Raw genomic sequence first — 21793 nt, 5'->3', positions numbered from 1 at the left:
TGTCACATTTTAATAGTTTTTTTTATCAAGTTCAAAATTGTCCAAGTTGTATAATAAAACATGACCGTGGATAGTTATCTTACCAATAACACTAGACATAAAAAGGTTTCAGCCTTCAGTCCCTGATTGGGGTTAAATGTCAAAGCAGGCGAGTAAAGAAAATTTAAAATATTTTTTTTGCTAAAGAGAAAAGTTAAATATTCCTATGAAATCTTCTGGATTAACAAACGCCTCATGGACGCAAGAAAAGAAAAAAAGGTGAAAACCCACTGTATATCTCTCCCTAGATTCCCTAAATAGTAACTAAAACCATCCATCAACAAAAGAAGAAGCAAACCAAATGGGTACTGAAGAACGATCGATCGATGTATTACTAGCTAGAGTATAGAGACAAAAAGTGGATAATTACATTAAGAGAGCGTATCTCATGCCATCACAAACCATGAGATGGTTAACCTCCGAGACCTTTCCGTAATCTCCCGACACCCACACACCATCAGCCCTGCTACCACGTGGAACCGCAAAGCATGACATGATCTTTAACGGAAACTTCATCATCACGCCGTTTGCTCTCCTGTCTCCGTTAACGGTCGTTGAAGGCAACGCACTTTCGTCAGCAACACGCGGGCTTTTTCGAAGACTTTGGAGGTTTCGTCGTAACACAGATAACATCTTCAGCATCTCCTTGCTTTGTTCTGTAGTATCAGTTTTGGTATTTGGAGAGAGCAATGAGTTTCTTGAAGAAGGAGAAGAGGGTATTTATTGGGTAAAAAGTGCAAGTGGCCAATTGGGAAAATTCCTTTTTAATTTGTTATCGCCTAGTAGTCGTAGTGCTTGTGTTTATCATGAGTATTATTCTGTTTTAATTTTTCTCAAAAAAAAAAGTTTAGAAAAGAAAAAAAAAGAAGATAGTGGAGACAGAAACTTGAGGCTTCGCTTTAGAAACTTACCCCATGTCCCATTGAGAGAGATGGTGGGGTCTGGTTTACTTGGGTATCTCTTCCCATTTCTTAAAGGATAATTGACAAGAAACAAAACTAAACTGACTGGGATGTATTTTTAGGTTTTGAAAGGCGACACCTAGTTGACAAATAAATAAAAGAAATTTTCCATTGAGTCAACCATTGAAGCTTATATGGTCGTGATGCCTCTTAGCCAACTAGGCCACCTGTTATGAACCAAATATCTAATGCGGAACAAGTTCTCACTTTATTCATTACGTACTTTTTGGATTGAACATTCAAAACTCGTCCGGTCACCAACAAATCTCCTTTGACTAGGGGCGTTTAATCGGAAGATGGTAATTAAAGAGTGAAGATTATCTTTTTCCACATTGTTGTTCTTAAGAACCATGGCCACGTCATTTGTATCTTGCTTTCTGTCTTGACACATAAGAGATTCATTAACATACTTTTTAAGGTAGAAGTTTTGATTTTACCTCTAGTTTCTTGGCTGAGGGGTAAAAGCAGTTTTGTTTTAGGCTCTTGACTAGCCGATGTATCCTTTGAACTACTTGGCTCATGGTTCATTAAATCAGCTACTAAGGATAGACACGTGGCTGTGCTCTTTTGATGGTTCTTCTCTACAAAATTAAATTCTTGTCGCCACTCTTTCTCCAAGTCTGCATAGTAGTGTTGTCTACTGAACCGATCATCAATTTTTCTACATCGCTGAGAACTACTTTTCTCATCACGGCTATAGTCATGACTTTCTTCATCTCTTGACGGCTTAGACTGTTCTATGCTTCTCATAACAGGCATATTCAGTAGTCTGGTTGGTTGTGTCTTTTCCTGCACATAATCAAACTTGTAAAAAGCCAATGTGTTTTCTTTTCTCAAAAACTTTTACTTTTTTTTTCCGAACAAGGCTTTTGTAGAAGAATTAAATCTGTAATTCTGTGGGATCTTCTTCTGTCTACTTCTCCTTTTAACCGAACATCTTGTTCTTGCGATTACTAAATAAACAAGTTAGAAGTAAAAAAACGCTCACAAGGTGTTTTCTCTCTAGATCTCTCACGCAAATGATTCTCTTCAGTGAATTTCTCTAAGTTCCAAGAGAATTATGAATAAATCTTAGAACATTTCACCAAAGAATCAGATGGAAAATCAACATTATAATGAGCCAGTTTCAATGCTACTCAACGCGCAACGTCAGCATTTTGTGAGCCCCATCTTAAAAAAAAGTGAAAAGTGAAAAAATGTCAAGCTCATGGCTCGAACCCGGGTTATTGACGTATAAACACCAACATTTATATCAATAAACTAAAGGATACTTTGTACATTAATGACCGAAACTAATATATATTTATGAAGGTCGGTTTAATAATGTCCCACAAATAAATAAAATGATTTACAATTCACGTTCTCTATTATTTGCTGATTGATTTGTGGGCTTATTTTTTAAACTCGCTAGCCCATCTATTACATCAGCTTATACATTTGATTAAAGCCTAAGCATATCTTAATAAACCATAAAACTGGCCCTAAAAAGCCTGCAAGTCGTCAGCTCTTCGTCTTCGACTGAGACCTATGGTTTTCCCAATCCTGCGCCTACCCTCCAATACACAGACGCTACTGTCTAAACTTCTCCAATCAAATCCATGGAACTCTTAGTCTCCCTCTATTTCTTCATCTCCCCCTCTTTACGCACACCATCAAAAACGCTAGCGTCTCATAACTGATACGAACGGCTTCGCTATATATAGGTCATGCTAGATCCAGAAATCCAACCTCTCATATCTACGAGCACTTTTTTTTTCAATTGTTGAGCATGTCTGTCTCTGATGCTATTGCCGTCCTCCCCACCACCTTCAACGCTCTCCGCCTTTGTCGGTCTTCTCAAGTTTGTTGTTGGCCGTCTCCTCAGCTACTGGGATCCCCGTAACATCAATGAAAATGGTGAATTTATGGGAATCACCCTCCTTTTGCTAGAAGAAAAGGTACCGTCATCTTCACTCTAACATGAATGATTTGTTCCTTCCATATTTAATAAAAACTAAAACTATTGGTCTACATATTTAACTCTTGTTACCAAAAATCTTTACGGACGGCAGCGATCGTAGATGATAGGTTTGAAGTTGGAAGATGGACAGAGGTTCGATCATCTCCAGGCTCTTGCAAACACAAACTTAGAACCCCCGGTATAGTTTTATATATCATAGTCAAATTTCTCCAACGCCGTACATTGCTACAAAGACTCGCAACAACGCTAACACTAAGTAAAACTGAACAACAACAACATACACAAATAACGGGCTCGGCCTCTAGTCAAGAGAATAAGGAAGAAAATAGTCATATTGCAGATTTGGCCGGCAACGGATTGACCAAGCCTTCCTTGTTAGATATTTTCTATTTTCTTTTCTTTTCCTTTTTTTTCCTATCTATTCTGATTTTATTTTTCTCGGATTGAGGCTGGCTCTGTTTCCATTACAGAAGATAGATAGATAGATAGATAGATAAGATGCGCTTAATAAATTGTGGAAAGATGAGAAGATGAAGAGATAAAATAATTGAGCAAGTGTTGCGTTGATACCACTTGATGCTACCCTGATCAAGTTTATGATCACTTGGTTCAGATCCTTCCAAGACCTTACACTTCAAGGTGGTAATGATATAATCCTAAATTTCTTTAATTAGGCTCGTGTAGACCTCACAAGAAGTATATTAAACCCAATTTTTGATACTAACAACAATCCAACAAAAAGATAAACGGTGCACCTTGGGATGAGGTTTCATTTAGAACCAATGAGAAGTATATGAAGCTCGACACATTAACTATCTAAACACGAAACAACACTGGTAGAATGGCTAAGCCACAAAAGTCTACGGAGATACTCTTGATAAATCAGTTGATCTCGGAATCACACTAAATTGATCTTCTTCTACATATTATATGTGTAACCTCTGACCTCTGTCCGACTGGTAGAAAAGATATATATTAGAAAATATTACCAAAACGAAACAAAAAACCATCATGGTTGTTCCTTTGCTATAATATCATCTTTAAATTGTCTTTTTAGTATAATTTTTTCATAATCCCTAAACTAACCTTTGATTAATCAAATTAAACACAATTTAAAAGTTTAATTGAGTTTTTAAAAGTTTAATAAAAAGAAAAACACTTTTTAAAAACGTTAAAATTGAAAAATAGCTTTTTTTATTGAAAAGTTTAATAAAACTTTTAAACCTTTTATAAAAATAAACTTTGTAAAACTTTTTTTATTAAACAATTTTCTAAAGTCTTTTTTATAAAGTTTAAAAGTTTATTTTTATTAAAGTTTATTAAAAACGTTTTACAAAGTTTTATTTTTATTAAAAACGTTTTACAAAGTTTTATTTTTATTAAAAACATTTTACAAAGTTTTATTTTTAAGTTTTTCATACGTTTTAAAAACATTAAAGTAAAAAGTTTAATCTTTTTATTAAAAAGTTTAATCTTTTTAATAAAAAGTTTAATAAAATGGGAGAAAACGTTTTAAAAATAATTAATTAAAAATTTAATAAAAATGAAAAGTGCATATACGTTTTAGGGAAGTTAGAATATTACAAATATTTTTAGAATATTTTCTTAACTAAAACTTCCATAATTTTCGCCAAAATCAGGTTTTCTTATCCGTAGAAGACACTTTTTACACTGCGTAGAACTAAGACAAAAATCCCATAAGCAGATTCTACCTCATGTAGACGTACGTATGAGTATTGTCTAGATTTCGTATTCTAAGAATCTTAGAATACCTCATAAAAGTAGAAACTTTATTCTGAGAAAAAATAACTAACTTTACAATTAGTAGAATTCGCATTCCATATATTTAGAAGTTTAATTAAAAGTAGATTGTTTGTTCTAAAAAAGTAGATGAATTTGTTTAATCCGGAATTCAATTTCTACTAACTCATTTTCCGTAAAAGATGAAATCTACTTTCAGTAGAACATAAATTAAAATTTGAATTTATCAATTTTTTCAACAAAAAGAAAAATATCAGTTTATTTGTGTATATGTGTGTTTTATCAATTGTCTCTATTTTTTATTATATTTTTGATTTATTAAACTATTTATTTCATTAAGTTTTAGAAATGAAAAGGATAAATGGACTAAAATGGAAAAACAAAATTTATACCAAAGGGACAATCATGCTGTTTTTGTTCCTTTTTGGCAAAATTTCCTATATATTATCATATTAAATAATATATATGAGCTATAATAATACACTTTATATTGTTAAAAGTCATATATTTAATATATTTATTTAATCAATAGATTTTTGATTATCAGTGCCAATTCCCCTTTTATATTTTACTAAAATAGAAATACAAATAATAAAATATGTTTTATATAAATATAGAAGTTTTTAGTAATAAACCTCCTCAACTATTTTTGAATCTTAAGAAATTCTTGAATTAATTTTTTTTTTGTTTTAATCCCGTATTTTGTAAACCGTTTAATGTTTGTCATCCTCCGTAGTTCTATAACATAATATGACTGAAAAATTAATTTGAATTTTTTTCTGACTGAAAATAGTCGAGGGATTTTATCAATAAAAACATTTAAAAAAATTGTTTAAGAAAAGAATAAAAAGTTGATTTTCTCCATTTAATTTTTGAGGTCTATTTTTTCTGCTTTCATAATCGAAAGGAACTACTTTTATTTTGATGATTTTCAGTGGTTGATGTTCATTTTAATTTCTTATAAGTAAAAACTAATTTATTATTTTAATCCAATTACATTAGTTTTAAAAAGTTTACATGCTTTTATGAAACAATCCTTTCAAAAACGTTAATCAAAAACATCAATCAAATCTAGTCACTCCATATAATCGAATAATATATATATATACACATATATATTTATACTGATTATTTTTTAAATTTCATTTTTTAGAATATTAAATTATTAATTGTAATATTATATGATATATAATTATAAAATTTAGATAATGAACTTAGCTTTTTGTTTTGTCGGTAATGAACTTAGCTAAACTAATAAAATTTTAAAATATGATTGTCAGACTTTTTTCCTTAGTTATATTTTTAAATAAAAAATATGTTCAATAATTTAATTTAATTTTATGGTATATTTGATGCTCTTACTTTAGTTTCAATAAAAATAAGAGAAAAATGTTTCTTTAATAATTATTATAATATATATTGGTAAGTAATTTAGAAATAACCATATGAAAAAAATATATGATACTTACTATAGTTCATATTTTAAATTGCATGTTTACTATAAATTAATCATAGTGAGATTCTAAAACTTGCAATAATTTTAATGATATTTTCAATGGTATAAAACATAACTACATATTAGTTCCGTACAACAATATTAAATTAAAAAACTTATATTTCAAATTATTTCAGTACATTTCTAAAAATTATCAGGGGTGGTACAAGCAAAGTATTTGGTATTTTTAGTATATTTGGTATTTGACTCTGTTTTTACGGATTGTAAAATTTTAGACTTGTAACTGATTTGTTAAAAACAAGCAGTATTTGTTTACAAGTAACTATATTACTTATCTTATCTTATTAGTAAAAAAAAGTAGGATTTACAAATAAGATTTACAAATTACTTAACTTATCTTATCTTATTAGTTCTTACTTGTAAATTATTTAAAAATTGTGAACCGAAATTCACACTGTCGATTTTCGTTTAAATAAGGAAAGTAGGAGAACTCTAATTTTCCAGAGGTCCCGGATATCTGCTAATACCACACACCAAACAATCAGAATACGAAATAAAGACGATAAAATATAAGAAATCGAAAAGAGAGCAAAGTTGATCTTATTGCGAATTCGTGTTTGAGCGTTACAACAAGTTAAGAGCCTGGGCTACGAGAGTTGTCGGCGAGATTCGTAGTTCTAAAACCCTAAAGCTGCTAAACCTAATTGAGTCGCAGCTCGAATAACAAAAACGGAAAATTGCCTAAATTGCTTGAAGTGCTAAATTTTCTATGTATTGCGTATCTCTCTGCCTCTCGCCTAGGACTCCTTATATACTCACTTTTAGGTCGGTTTGCACCTTTCCCTTTCTGCCCTTAAGCCGTCATAGCTCGAAAATGGAGATATTCTGTTTTTTCCGATCTTCGTGATTATCTTCGGAAACTTTACATTTATCCGCGCAAACTTGACATTTATCTTGCCTTATGAACCAAGCATAAACTGTCATAAGACTTATGGGTTTTCGGTTAAGAAATCGTAAGTGGGCTTCGAGCTGCGTTTTAGGTCTCTTTGGGCCGTTCTTTGACTCAAAAGGTTTATTACGGTTTCTTTAATAAAAATGAACTTCCCTAGGTTTTTATTGTAAAGTTTGACTGATGACTTCGAGTGACGATAAACAAAGAACAGTTTAGCCATGGCTTACGGGAGATAGCATTGAAAAGTAGACGAGAATGCATGGATTCATGTCGTATCTAACAATTCAGTGATATCTATGCATTATATCAAAAAAGAAGTACACAATATTATTTGCCTAGTTTAAGTGATTTTTACATCTTATTAATTCCTTTTTAAACTAATTTAACCATTTAATTTATTGTCTTTTCCAATTAATTCGACATCATTTATTACAGAAGTGTAAAATATAATGTACCTATTTTAAGTTTTTTATTATATCTTTACATTCCTTTTTCCATTCTTTATAACTATTTTATTAATTTTCTTTACCATAATAATTCGACATCATTTAGTTTACATGTTAACATAATAATTTCACAGGTTTGAATGCAATTGTTCCATTTGTGACAAGAATTCAAACCGGTTAACAAAGAAAATTTTATTTATTTACATACTTAGTTAGGCATGGGTATTTCGGTATTCGTTTGGGTACGAATCGGTTCTTTCAGGTATAAGGATTTTGGATTTTAAAATATACTCTGTTTGGATATTGTAAGTTTATGGGCATAGTTCGAGTCGGGTCCTCGGTTATGAAGAATATGAATATAAAGCTATCCAAAAACATATGTGTTTAGAAATGTCATTAAACAATTTATTAAAAAAAAAGAAAAAGTAAAACATAACAGACAAGCGGATCAAGCTCTATATAGATTTTAAAACTTTAGAGAGGATTCATGTCTCTAAGGGAAGATATGAACAAACATCAAATCACGGATTCGATAAATCAAAAAGATTTGCTTACTTTGATATATTTGACTACGAAACAATACTTTGTTTTTATTCATATTATAGAAGATTATTTTTAAATTAAGTGTGTCTTTTATGTTTACCAACCACTTTTTCATGAAAGATTAAAATATTACCCTACCAATATTGAAAAATAATTAGGAAATGAAATATTTTCTTTTGACTATAATCTGAAGAAATAAATTGAAATGATTCTTTTGACTTAAAAATACCTCTTACGTATATTTGTTTTGTTATATATATATAACAATCCGAAGTAAAACAAAAATATAAAACATATAAAAGGTTAAGAAGATATCATAAAAATGACTATCACCAAGAAAATGCTACTTGCATTTGTTGTCAGTATCTTCCTCATCGTATCTTTTGTGCACTGCTCTGATTGTATTCTTTGTATTAGCTTATTATTATAACTCGATTTTACTTTTATTGTGAACACATTTTTTTTGCTTTATTATGAATGTATATAACGATTTTATAATTGTTTTTACATAAGTTCTGGAATAAATAAAGAGTTAAAACAATGCTTCCCAAAGCAGCCGTGTGGGAAGACTTGCGAAGAGTACTGTGTAGGACACATTAACGATAAATCGGGTGTAAGGACATCTTGTGAATCTGGCACATGTTGTTGTATAAAAGATGGTGCTGTATAACCACAAGATATTGTAATCTCATCAAATATATGTATCTCCTAGAATAATGGTTTAGATGTAATAAATGGTTTGTGTATTGTGCTCTCGGTCTTCTTAGCTAAAGAAAATCATTATCTATTTTCTTTTGATTGTAATCTATTGAGAACACTAAGTCAAAGCATAAGAATGTGAAGGAATATTTGATTCAATGTTGAAAGGCGGATTGCGAGGTACAATTGTAGAAAAAAAATGCTTAAGATACAAACTCATAGCGCGAAATAACTTGCATAAGGTGATTACAATTGAGGGAAAAGTTACTTGCCGAAGAAGAACGCTCACATGATAGGCTATAAAAAATTACGTATAGTTTTGGAAAATGTACATATGTTTATTAGTAAAAATGAGTAAAAACCCAACAATGTCAAGTAGTTATTTATTTTTAATACTCGATACTTTTTTGCATTTGAAAGTAATTTAAATAGATTATTTGATACTCGACTTTGTTCAAGTCAATTTCCAAATTTTACAAGTTAGATAAAGACCATGTACAGAGTACGAGGCGAGACAGGTAAGGAATAACTTTGCTCATCTCTAACAATTCAGTGATTTCTAAGTATTATATTAAAACAGAAGTAAAAAACATTATTTACCTAATTTTAAGTGTTTTTTACATCTTATTCATTCCTTTTTAAACTATTTTAACCATTTAATTTATTATCTTTTCCAATAATTCGACATCATTTATTACAGAAGTGTAAATATAATGTACCTATTTTAAGTTTTTATTATATCTTTACATTCCTTTTTCATTCTTCATGACTACGTTATTAATTGTCTTTACCATAATAATTCGACATCATTTAGTTTACGTGTTAACATAATAATTCTACAGGTTTGAATGCAATTGTTCCATTTGTGACAAGAATTCAAACCGGTTAACAAAAAAAGTTTTACTTATTTACATAATTAGATAGGCATGGGTATTTCGGTATTCGTTTGGGTACGAATCGTTTTTTTCAGGTATCAGGATTTCGGATTTTAAAATTATGCTATGTTTGGATATTGTAAGTTTATGGGCATAGCTCGAGTCGGGTCCTCAGTTATGATGTATAGGAATATAAAGCTATCCAAAAGCATATGTGTTTAGAAATGTCATTAAATAATTTATTAAAAAAGAAAAAGTAAAACACAACAGACAAGCGGATCAAGCTCTAGTTAGATTTCAAAACTTTAGAGAGGATTCATGTCTCTAAGGGGATATTTGAACAAACATTAAAATCACGGATTCGATAAATCAAAAAGATTTGCTTCCTTTGATGTATTTGACTACGAAACTATACTTTGTTTTTATTCATATTATAGAAACTTATTTTGAAATTAAGTATGTCTTTTATGTTTACCAAATATTTTTCATGAAAGATTAACATATTACCCTACCAATATTGAAACATAATTACGAAATAGAATATTTTCTTTTGACTATAATCTGAAGAAATAAATCGAAATGATTTTTTTGACTTAAAAATACCTTTTACGTATATTTTTTTGTTATATATATATATATATAACAATCCGAAGTAAAACAAAAATATAAAAATTTTAAAAAGTTAAGAAGATATCATAAAAATGGCTATCACCAAGAAAATGCTACTTGCATATGTTGTCAGTATCTTCCTCATCGTATCTTCTGTGCACTGCTCTGATCGCATTCTTGGTATTAGCTTATTCTTATAACTCGATTTTACTTTTATTGTGAACACATTTTTTTTTGCTTTATTTTGAATGTATATAACGATTTATAACTGTTGTTACATAGGTGTTGGAATCAATAAAGAATTAAAACAATGCTTCCCATAGCAGCCGTGTGGGAAGACTTGCGAAGAGTACTGTGTAGGACACATTAACGATAAATGGGGTATAAGGACATCTTGTGAATCTGGCGCATGTTGTTGTATAAAAGATGGTGCTGTATAACCACGAGATATTGTAATCTCATCAAATATATGTATCTCCTAGAATAATGGTTTGGATGTAATAAATGGTTTGTGTATTGTGCTCTCGATCTTCTTAGCTAAAGAAAATCATTATCTATTTTCTTTTGATTGTAATCTATTGAGAACACTGAGTCAAAGCAAAAGAATGTGAAGGAATCTTTGATTCAATGTTGTAAGGCGGATTGCGAGGTACAATTGTAGAAAGAAAAGCTTAAGATACAAACTCATAGCACGAAATAACTTGCATAAGGTGATTACAATTGAGGGAAAAGTTACTTGCCGAAGAAGAATGCTCACATGATAGGCTATAAAAAATTACGTATAGTTTAGGAAAATATACATATGTTTATTAGTAAAAATGAGTAAAAACCCAACAATGTCAAGTAGTTATTTATTTTTAATACTCTACACTTTTTTGCATTTGAAAGTAATTTAAATAAATTATTTGATATTCTACTTTGTTCAAGTCAATTTTCAAATTTTACAAGTTAGATAAAGACCATGTACAGAGTACGAGACGAGAAAGGTAAGGAATAACTATGTTCATCTCTAACAATTCAGTGATTTCTAAGTATTATATTAAAACAGAAGTACAAAACATTATTTACCTAATTTTAAGTGTTTTTTACATCTTATTCATTCCTTTTTAAACTATTTTAACCATTTAATTTATTATCTTTTCCAATAATTCGACATCAATTATTACAGAAGTGTAAATATAATGTACCTATTTTAAGTTTTTATTATATCTTTACATTCCTTTTTCATTCTTCATGATTACTTTATTAATTGTCTTTACCATAATAATTTGACATCATTTAGTTTACGTGGTAACATAATAATAATTCTACAGGTTTGAATGCAATTGTTCCATTTGTGACATGAATTCAAACCGGTTAACAAAGAAAGATTTACTTATTTACATAATTAGTTAGGCATGGGTATTTCGGTATTCGTTTGGGTACGAATCGGTTTTTTAAGGTCTCATGATTTTGGATTTTAAAATTATGCCCTGTTTGGATATTGTAAGTTTATGGGCATAGTTCGAGTCGGGTCCTCGGTTATGGTGTATAGGAATATAAAGCTATCCAAAAGCATATGTGCTTAGAAATGTCATTAAACAATTTATTAAAAAAGAAAAAGTAAAACACAACAGACAAGCGGATCAAGCTCTAGTTAGATTTTAAAACTTTAGAGAGGATTCATGTCTCTAAGGGGAGATTTGAACAAACATTAAACTCACGGATTCGATAAATCAAAAAGATTTGCTTCCTTTGATGTATTTGACTACAAAACTATACTTTGTTTTTATTCATATTATAGAAACTTATTTTGAAATTAAGTATGTCTTTTATGTTTACCAAATATTTTTCATGAAAGATTAAAATATTACCCTACCAATATTGAAACATAATTACGAAATAGAATATTTTCTTTTGACTATAATCTGAAGAAATAAATCGAAATGATTTTTTTGACTTAAAAATACCTTTTACGTATATTTTTTTTGTTAAATATATAACAATCCGAAGTAAAAAAAAAATATAAAAAATTTAAAAAGTTAAGAAGATATCATAAAAATGGCTATCACCAAGAAAATGCTACTTGCATATGTTGTCAGTATCTTCCTCATCGTATCTTCTGTGCACTGCTCTGATCGCATTCTTGGTATTAGCTTATTCTAATAACTCGATTTTACTTTTATTGTGAACACATTTTTTTTTGCTTTATTTTGAATGTATATAACGATTTATAACTGTTGTTACATAGGTGCTGGAATCAATAAAGAATTAAAACAATGCTTCCCAAAGCAGCCGTGTGGGAAGACTTGCGAAGAGTACTGTGTAGGACACATTAACGATAAATGGGGTATAAGGACATCTTGTGAATCTGGCGCATGTTGTTGTATAAAACATGGTGCTGTATAACCACGAGATATTGTAATCTCATCAAATATATGTATCTCCTAGAATAATGGTTTGGATGTAATAAATGGTTTGTGTATTGTGCTCTCGATCTTCTTACCTAAAGAAAATCATTATCTATTTTCTTTTGATTGTAATCTATTGAGAACACTGAGTCAAAGCATAAGAATGTGAAGGAATCTTTGATTCAATGTTGTAAGGGGGATTGCGAGGTACAATTGTAGAAAGAAAAGCTTAAGATACAAACTCATAGCGCGAAATAACTTGCATAAGGTGATTACAATTGAGGGAAAAGTTACTTGCCGAAGAAGAATGCTCACATGGTAGGCTATAAAAAATTACGTATAGTTTAGGAAAATGTACATATGTTTATTAGTAAAAATGAGTAAAAACCCAACAATGTCAAGTAGTTATATATTTTTAATACTCTACACTTTTTTGCATTTGAAAGTAATTTAAATAGATTATTTGATATTCTACTTTGTTCAAGTCAATTTTCAAATTTTACAAGTTAGATAAAGACCATGTACAGAGTACGAGGCGAGACAGGTAAGGAATAACTATGCTCATCTCTAACAATTCAGTGATTTCTATGTATTAAATTAAAACAGAAGTACAAAACATTATTTACCTAATTTTAAGTGTTTTTTTACATCTTAATCATTCCTTTTTAAACTATTTTAACCTTTTAATTTATTATCTTTTCCAATAATTCGACATCATTTATTACAGAAGGGTAAAAAATAATGTACCTATTTTAAGTTTTTATTATATCTTTACATTCCTTTTTCATTCTTCATGACTACTTTATTAATTGTCTTTACCATAATAATTCGACATCATTTAGTTTACGTGTTAATATAATAATTCTACAGGTTTGAATGCAATTGTTCCATTTGTGACCAGAATTAAAACCGGTTAACAAACAAAATTTTACTTATTTACATAATTAGTTAGGCATGGGTATTTCGGTATTCGTTTGGGTACGAATCGTTTTTTTCAGGTATCAGGATTTTGGATTTTTAAATTATGCTCTGTTTGGATATTGTAAGTTTATGGGCATAGTTCGAGTCGGCTCCTCGGTTATGATGTATAGGAATATAAAGCTATCCAAAAGCATATGAGTTTAGAAATGTTATTAAACAATTTATTAAAAAAGAAAAAGTAAAACACAACAGACAAGCGGATCAAGCTCTAGTTAGATTTTAAAACTTTAGGGAGGATTCATGTCTCTAAGGGGAGATTTGAACAAACATTAAAATCACAGATTCGATAAATCAAAAAGATTGCTTCCTTTGATGTATTTGACTACGAAACTGTACTTTGTTTTTATTCATATTATAGAAACTTATTTTGAAATTAAGTATGTCTTTTATGTTTACCAAATATTTTTCATGAAAGATTAAAATATTACCCTACCAATATTGAAACATAATTACTAAATAGAATATTTTCTTTTGACTATAATCTGAAGATATAAATCGAAATGATTCTTTTGACTTAAAAATACCTTTTACGTATATTTTTTGTTATATATATATATATATATATAACAATCCGAAGTAAAACAAAAATATAAAAAATATAAAAGGTTAAGAAGATATCATAAAAATGGCTATCACCAAGAAAATGCTACTTGCATATGTTTTCAGTATCTTCCTCATCGTATCTTCTGTGCACTGCTCTGATCGCATTCTTGGTATTAGCTTATTCTTATAAATCGATTTTACTTTTATTGTGAACAAATTTTTTTTTGCATTATTTTGAATGTATATAACGATTTATAACTGTTGTTACATAGGTGCTGGAATCAATAAAGAATTAAAACAATGCTTCTCAAAGCAGCCGTGTGGGAAGACTTGCGAAGAGTACTGTGTAGGACACATTAACGATAAATGGGGTATAAGGACATCTTGTGAATCTGGCGCATGTTGTTGTATAAAAGATGGTGCTGTATAACCACGAGATATTGTAATCTCATCAAATATATGTATCTCCTAGAATAATGGTTTGGATGTAATAAATGGTTTGTGTATTGTGCTCTCGATCTTCTTAGCTAAAGAAAATCATTATCTATTTTCTTTTGATTGTAATCTATTGAGAACACTGAGTCAAAGCATAAGAATGTGAAGGAATCTTTGATTCAATGTTGTAAGGCGGATTGCGAGGTACAATTGTAGAAAGAAAAGCTTAAGATACAAACTCATAGCGCGAAATAACTTGCATAAGGTGATTACAATTGAGGGAAAAGTTACTTGCCGAAGAAGAATGCTCACATGATAGGCTATAAAAAATTACGTATAGTTTAGGAAAATGTACATATTAATAAAAATGAGTAAACACCCAACAATATCAAGTAGTTATTTATTTTTAATACTCTACATTTTTTTGTATTTTAAAGTAATTTAAATAGATTATTTGATATTCTACTTTGTTCAAGTCAATTTTCAAATTTTACAAGTTAGATAAAGACCATGTACAGAGTACGAGGCGAGACAGGTAAGGAATAACTATGCTCATCTCTAACAATTCAGTGATTTCTATGTATTAAATTAAAACAGAAGTACAAAACATTATTTACCTAATTTTAAGTGATTTTTACATTTCAATCATTCCTTTTTAAACTAATTTTAACAATTTTATTTATTATATTTTCTAATTAATCCGACATCATTTATTACAGAAGTTTAAAGTATAATGTACCTATTTTAAGTTTTATTATATCTTTACATTCCTTTTTCATTCTTCATGACTACTTCATTAATTGTCTTTACCATAATAATTCGACATCGTTTAGTTTACGTGTTAACATAATAATTCTACAGGTTTGAATGCAATTGTTCCATTTGTGACCAGAATTCAAACCGGTTAACAAAGAAAGTTTTACTTATTTACATAATTAGTTAGGCATGCGTATTTCAGTATTCGTTTGGGTACGAATCGGTTTTTTCAGGTCTCATGATTTTGGATTTTAAAATTATGCTCTGTTTGGATATTGTAACTTTATGGGCATAGTTCGAGTCGGGTCCTCGGTAATGATGTATAGGAATATAAAGCTATCCAAAAGCATATGTGTTTAGAAATTTCATTAAACAATTTATTAAAAAAAAGAAAAGGTAAAACACAACAGATAAGCGGATCAAGCTCTAGTTAGATTTTTAAACTTTAGAGAGGATTCATGTCTCTAAGGGGAGATTTGAACAAACATTAAAATCACGGATTCGATAAATCAAAAAGATTTGCTTCCTTTGATGTATTTGACTACAAAACTATACTTTGTTTTTATTCATATTATGGAAACTTATTTTGAAATTAAGTATGTCTTTTATGTTTACCAAATATTTTTCATGAAAGATTAAAATATTACCCTACCAATATTGAAACATAATTACGAAATAGAATATTTTCTTTTGACTATAATCTGAAGAAATAAATCGAAATGATTCTTTTGACCTAAAAATACCTTTTACGTATATTTTTTTGTTATATATATATATATATATAAAGTAAAGCAAAAATATAAAAAATATAAAAAGTTAAGAAGATATCATAAAAATGGCTATCAGTAAGAAAATGCTACATGCATATGTTGTCAGTATCTTCCTCATCGTATCTTCTGTGCACTGCTCTGATCGCATTCATGGTATTAGCTTATTCTTATAACTCGATTTTACTTTTATGGTGAACACATTTTTTTTTTGTTTTATTTTGAATGTATATAACGATTTATAACTGTTGTTACATTGGTGCTGGAATCAAAAAAGAATTTAAACAATGCTTCCCAAAGCAGCCGTGTGGGAAGACTTGCGAAGAGTACTGTGTAGGACACATTAACGATAAATGGGATATAAGGACATCTTGTGAATCTGGCGCATGTTGTTGTATAAAAGATGGTGCTGTATAACCACGAGATATTGTAATCTCATCAAATATATGTATCTCCTAGAATAATGGTTTGGATGTAATAAATGGTTTGTGTATTGTGCTCTCGATCTTCTTAGCTAAAGAAAATCATTATATATTTTCTTTTGATTGTAATCTATTGAGAACACTGAGTCAAAGCATAAGAATGTGAAGGAATCTTTGATTCAATGTTGTAAAGCGGATTTCGAGGTACAATTGGAGAAAGAAAAGCTTAAGATACAAACTCATAGCGCGAAATAACTTGCATAGGGTGATTACAATTGAGGGAAAAGTTACTTGCCGAAGAAGAATGCTCACATGATAGGCTATAAAAAATTACGTATAGTTTAGGAAAATGTACATATTAGTAAAAATGAGTAAAAACCCAACAATGTCAAGTAGTTATTTATTTTTAATACTCTACACTTTTTTGCATTTGAAAGTAATTTAAATAGATTATTTGATATTCTACTTTGTTCAAGTCGATTTTCAAATTTTACAAGTTAGATAAAGACCATGTGCAGAGTACGAGGCGAGACAGGTAAGGAATAACTATGCTCATCTCTAACAATTCAGTGATTTCTATGTATTAAATAAAAACAGAAGTACAAAACATTATTACCTAATTTTAAGTGTTTTTTACATCTTAATCATTCCTTTTTAAACTATTTTTAACCCTTTAATTTATAATTTTTTCCAATAATTCGACATCATTTATTACAGAAGGGTAAAATATAACGTACCTATTTTAAGTTTTTATTATATATTTACATTCCTTTTTCATTCTTCATGACTACTTCATTAATTGTCTTTACCATAATAATTCGACATCATTTAGTTTACGTGTTAATATAATAATTCTACAGGTTTGAATGCAATTCTTCCATTTGTGACCAGAATTCAAACCGGTTAACAAAGAAAGTTTTACTTATTTACATAATTAGTTAGGCATGCATATTTCGGTATTCGTTTGGGTACGAATCGGTTTTTTCAGGTCTCATGATTTTGGATTTTTAAATTATGCTCTGTTTGGATATTGTAAGTTTATGGGCATAGTTCGAGTCGGGTCCTCGGTTATGATGTATAGGAATATAAAGCTATCCAAAAGTATATGTGTTTAGAAATGTCATTAAACAATTTATTAAAAAAAGAAAAAGTAAAACACAACAGACAAGCGGATCAAGCTCTAGTTAGATTTCAAAAATTTAGAGAGGATTCATGTCTCTAAGGGGAGATTTGAACAAACATTAAAATCACGGATTCGATAAATCAAAAAGATTTGCTTCCTTTGATTTATTTGACTACGAAACTAAACTTTGTTTTTATTCATATTATAGAAACTTATTTTGAAATTAAGTATGTCTTTTATGTTTACCAAATATTTTTCATGAAAGATTAAAATATTACCCTACCAATATTGAAACATAATTACGAAATAGAATATTTTCTTTTGACTATAATCTGAAGAAATAAATCAAAATGATTCTTTTGACTTAAAAATACCTTTTACGTATATTTTTTTGTTATATATATATATATATATATATATAACAATCCGAAGTAAAACAAAAATATAAAAATATAAAAAGTTAAGAAGATATCATAAAAATGGCTATCACCAAGAAAATGCTACTTGCATATGTTGTCAGTATCTTCCTCATCGTATCTTCTGTGCACTGCTCTGATCGCATTCTTGGTATTAGCTTATTCTTATAACTCGATTTTACTTTTATTGTGAACACATTTTTTTTTCTTTATTTTGAATGTATATAACGATTTATAACTGTTGTTACATAGGTGCTGGAATCAATAAAGAATTAAAACAATGCTTCCCAAAGCAGCCGTGTGGGAAGATTTGCGAAGAGTACTGTGTAGGACACATTAACGATAAATGGGGTATAAGGACATCTTGTGAATCTGGCACATGTTGTTGTATAAAAGATGGTGCTGTATAACCACGAGATATTGTAATCTCATCAAATATATGTATCTCCTAGAATAATGGTTTGGATGTAATAAATGGTTTGTGTATTGTTCTCTCGATCTTCTTAGCTAAAGAAAATCATTATATATTTTGTTTTGATTGTAATCTATTGAGAACACTGAGGCAAAACATAAGAATGTGAAGGAATCTTTGATTCAATGTTGTAAGGCGGATTGCGAGATACAATTGTAGAAAGAAAAGTTTAAGATAGAAACTCAGAGCGCGAAATAAATTGCATAAGGTGATTAGAATTGAGGGAAAAGTTAATTCCCGAAGAAGAATGCTGACATGCTAGGCTATAAAAAATTATGTATAGTTTAGGAAAATGTACATATGTTTATTAGTAAAAATGAGTAAAAACCCAACAATGTCAAGTAGTTATTTATTTTTGATACTCGATACTTTTTTGCATTTGAAAGTAATTTAAATAGATTATTTGATATTCGACTTTGTTCAAGTCACTTTCCAAATTTTACAAGTTAAATAAAGACCATGTACAGAGTACGAGGAGAGACAAGTAAGGAATAACTATGCTCATCTCTAACAATTCAGTGATTTCTATGTATAATATTAAAACAGAAGTACAAAACATTATTTACCTAATTTTAAGTGATTTTTACATCTTATTCATTTCTTTTTAAACTAATTTTAACCATTTCATTTATTGTATTTTCTAATTAATTCGACATCATTTATTACAGAAATTTAAAGTATAATGTACCTATTTTAAGTTTTATTATATCTTTACATTCCTTTTTCATTCTTCATGACTACTTCATTAATTGTCTTTACCATAATAATTCAACATCATTTAGTTTACGTGTTAACATAATAATACTACAGGTTTGAATGCAATTGTTCCATTTGTGACCGGAATTCAAACCGGTTAACAAAGAAAGTTTTACTTATTTACATAATTAGTTAGGCATGGGTATTTCGGTATTCGTTTGGGTACGAATCGGTTTTTTCAGGTCTCATGATTTTGGATTTTAAAATTATGCTCTGTTTGGATATTGTAAGTTTATGGGCATAGTTCGAGTCGGGTCCTCGGTTATTATGTATAGGAATATAAAGCTATCCAAAAGCATATATGTTTAGAAATGTCATTAAACAATTTATTAAAAAAGAAAAAGTAAAACACAACAGACAAGCGGATCAAGTTCTAGTTAGATTTCAAAAATTTAGAGAGGATTCATGTCTCTAAGGGGAGATTTGAACAAACATTAAAATCACGGATTCGATAAATCAAAAAGATTTGCTTCCTTTGATGTATTTGACTACGAAACTAAACTTTGTTTTTATTCATATTATAGAAACTTATTTTGAAATTAAGTATGTCTTTTATGTTTACCAAATATTTTTCATGAAAGATTAAAATATTACCCTACCTATATTGAAACATAATTACGAAATAGACTATTTTCTTTTGACTATAATCTGAAGAAATAAATCAAAATGATTCTTTTGACTTAAAAATACCTTTTACGTATATTTTTTTGTTATATATATATATATATATATTATATATATATATATATATATATATAACAATCCGAAGTAAAACAAAAATATAAAAAATATAAAAAGTTAAGAAGATATCATAAAAATGGCTATCACCAAGAAAATGCTACTTGCATATGTTGTCAGTATCTTCCTCATCGTATCTTCTGTGCACTGCTCTGATCGCATTCTTGGTATTAGCTTATTCTTATAACTCGATTTTACTTTTATTGTGAACACATTTTTTTTTCTTTATTTTGAATGTATATAACGATTTATAACTGTTGTTACATAGGTGCTGGAATCAATAAAGAATTAAAACAATGCTTCCCAAAGCAGCCGTGTGGGAAGATTTGCGAAGAGTACTGTGTAGGACACATTAACGATAAATGGGGTATAAGGACATCTTGTGAATCTGGCACATGTTGTTGTATAAAAGATGGTGCTGTATAACCACGAGATATTGTAATCTCATCAAATATATGTATCTCCTAGAATAATGGTTTGGATGTAATAAATGGTTTGTGTATTGTTCTCTCGATCTTCTTAGCTAAAGAAAATCATTATATATTTTGTTTTGATTGTAATCTATTGAGAACACTGAGGCAAAACATAAGAATGTGAAGGAATCTTTGATTCAATGTTGTAAGGCGGATTGCGAGATACAATTGTAGAAAGAAAAGTTTAAGATAGAAACTCAGAGCGCGAAATAAATTGCATAAGGTGATTAGAATTGAGGGAAAAGTTAATTCTCGAAGAAGAATGCTGACATGCTAGGCTATAAAAAATTATGTATAGTTTAGGAAAATGTACATATGTTTATTAGTAAAAATGAGTAAAAACCCAACAATGTCAAGTAGTTATTTATTTTTGATACTCGATACTTTTTTGCATTTGAAAGTAATTTAAATAGATTATTTGATATTCGACTTTGTTCAAGTCACTTTCCAAATTTTACAAGTTAAATAAAGACCATGTACAGAGTACGAGGAGAGACAGGTAAGGAATAACTATGCTCATCTCTAACAATTCAGTGATTTCTATGTATAATATTAAAACAGAAGTACAAAACATTATTTACCTAATTTTAAGCGATTTTTACATCTTATTCATTTCTTTTTAAACTAATTTTAACCATTTCATTTATTGTATTTTCTAATTAATTCGACATCATTTATTACAGAAATTTAAAGTATAATGTACCTATTTTAAGTTTTATTATATCTTTACATTCCTTTTTCATTCTTCATGACTACTTCATTAATTGTCTTTACCATAATAATTCAACATCATTTAGTTTACGTGTTAACATAATAATACTACAGGTTTGAATGCAATTGTTCCATTTGTGACCGGAATTCAAACCGGTTAACAAAGAAAGTTTTACTTATTTACATAATTAGTTAGGCATGGGTATTTCGGTATTCGTTTGGGTACGAATCGGTTTTTTCAGGTCTCATGATTTTGGATTTTAAAATTATGCTCTGTTTGGATATTGTAAGTTTATGGGCATAGTTCGAGTCGGGTCCTCGGTTATTATGTATAGGAATATAAAGCTATCCAAAAGCATATGTGTTAGAAATGTCATTAAACAATTTATTAAAAAAGAAAAAGTAAAACACAACAGACAAGCGGATCAAGCTCTAGTTAGATTTTAAAACTTTAGAGAGGATTCATGTCTCTAAGGGGAGATTTGAACAAACATTAAAATCACAGATT

General features: G+C 29.2%; 1 protein-coding gene and 2 long non-coding RNA genes across 3 annotated transcripts; 2 read left to right on the top strand and 1 right to left on the bottom strand.

Annotated features, from left to right (window-relative positions):
- Positions 1-153: 153 nt before the first annotated feature.
- LOC111204013 lies at positions 154-797 on the bottom strand. Its single transcript, XM_022698210.2, has one exon. It carries the CDS (start codon positions 679-681, stop codon positions 406-408), a length of 276 nt encoding a protein of 91 aa, XP_022553931.1. The 5' UTR covers positions 682-797; the 3' UTR covers positions 154-405.
- A 10602-nt stretch (positions 798-11399) lies between these two features.
- LOC125583698 lies at positions 11400-12807 on the top strand. Its single transcript, XR_007320746.1, has 2 exons — positions 11400-12430; positions 12533-12807. It is a non-coding gene; the product is annotated as an uncharacterized LOC125583698 (long non-coding RNA).
- Positions 12808-14670: 1863 nt separating this feature from the next.
- Positions 14671-20648, top strand: LOC125583697. The gene is made up of 3 exons (XR_007320745.1): positions 14671-18286; positions 18388-20268; positions 20370-20648. It is a non-coding gene; the product is annotated as an uncharacterized LOC125583697 (long non-coding RNA).
- Positions 20649-21793: the final 1145 nt, after the last annotated feature.

Source organism: Brassica napus, chromosome C3 (assembly GCF_020379485.1).
Source record: "Brassica napus cultivar Da-Ae chromosome C3, Da-Ae, whole genome shotgun sequence".
Taxonomy (NCBI): domain Eukaryota; kingdom Viridiplantae; phylum Streptophyta; class Magnoliopsida; order Brassicales; family Brassicaceae; genus Brassica; species Brassica napus.
The sequence above is the reverse complement of the archived record's forward strand: the minus strand, read 5'-3'. Positions and strand labels throughout refer to the sequence as shown.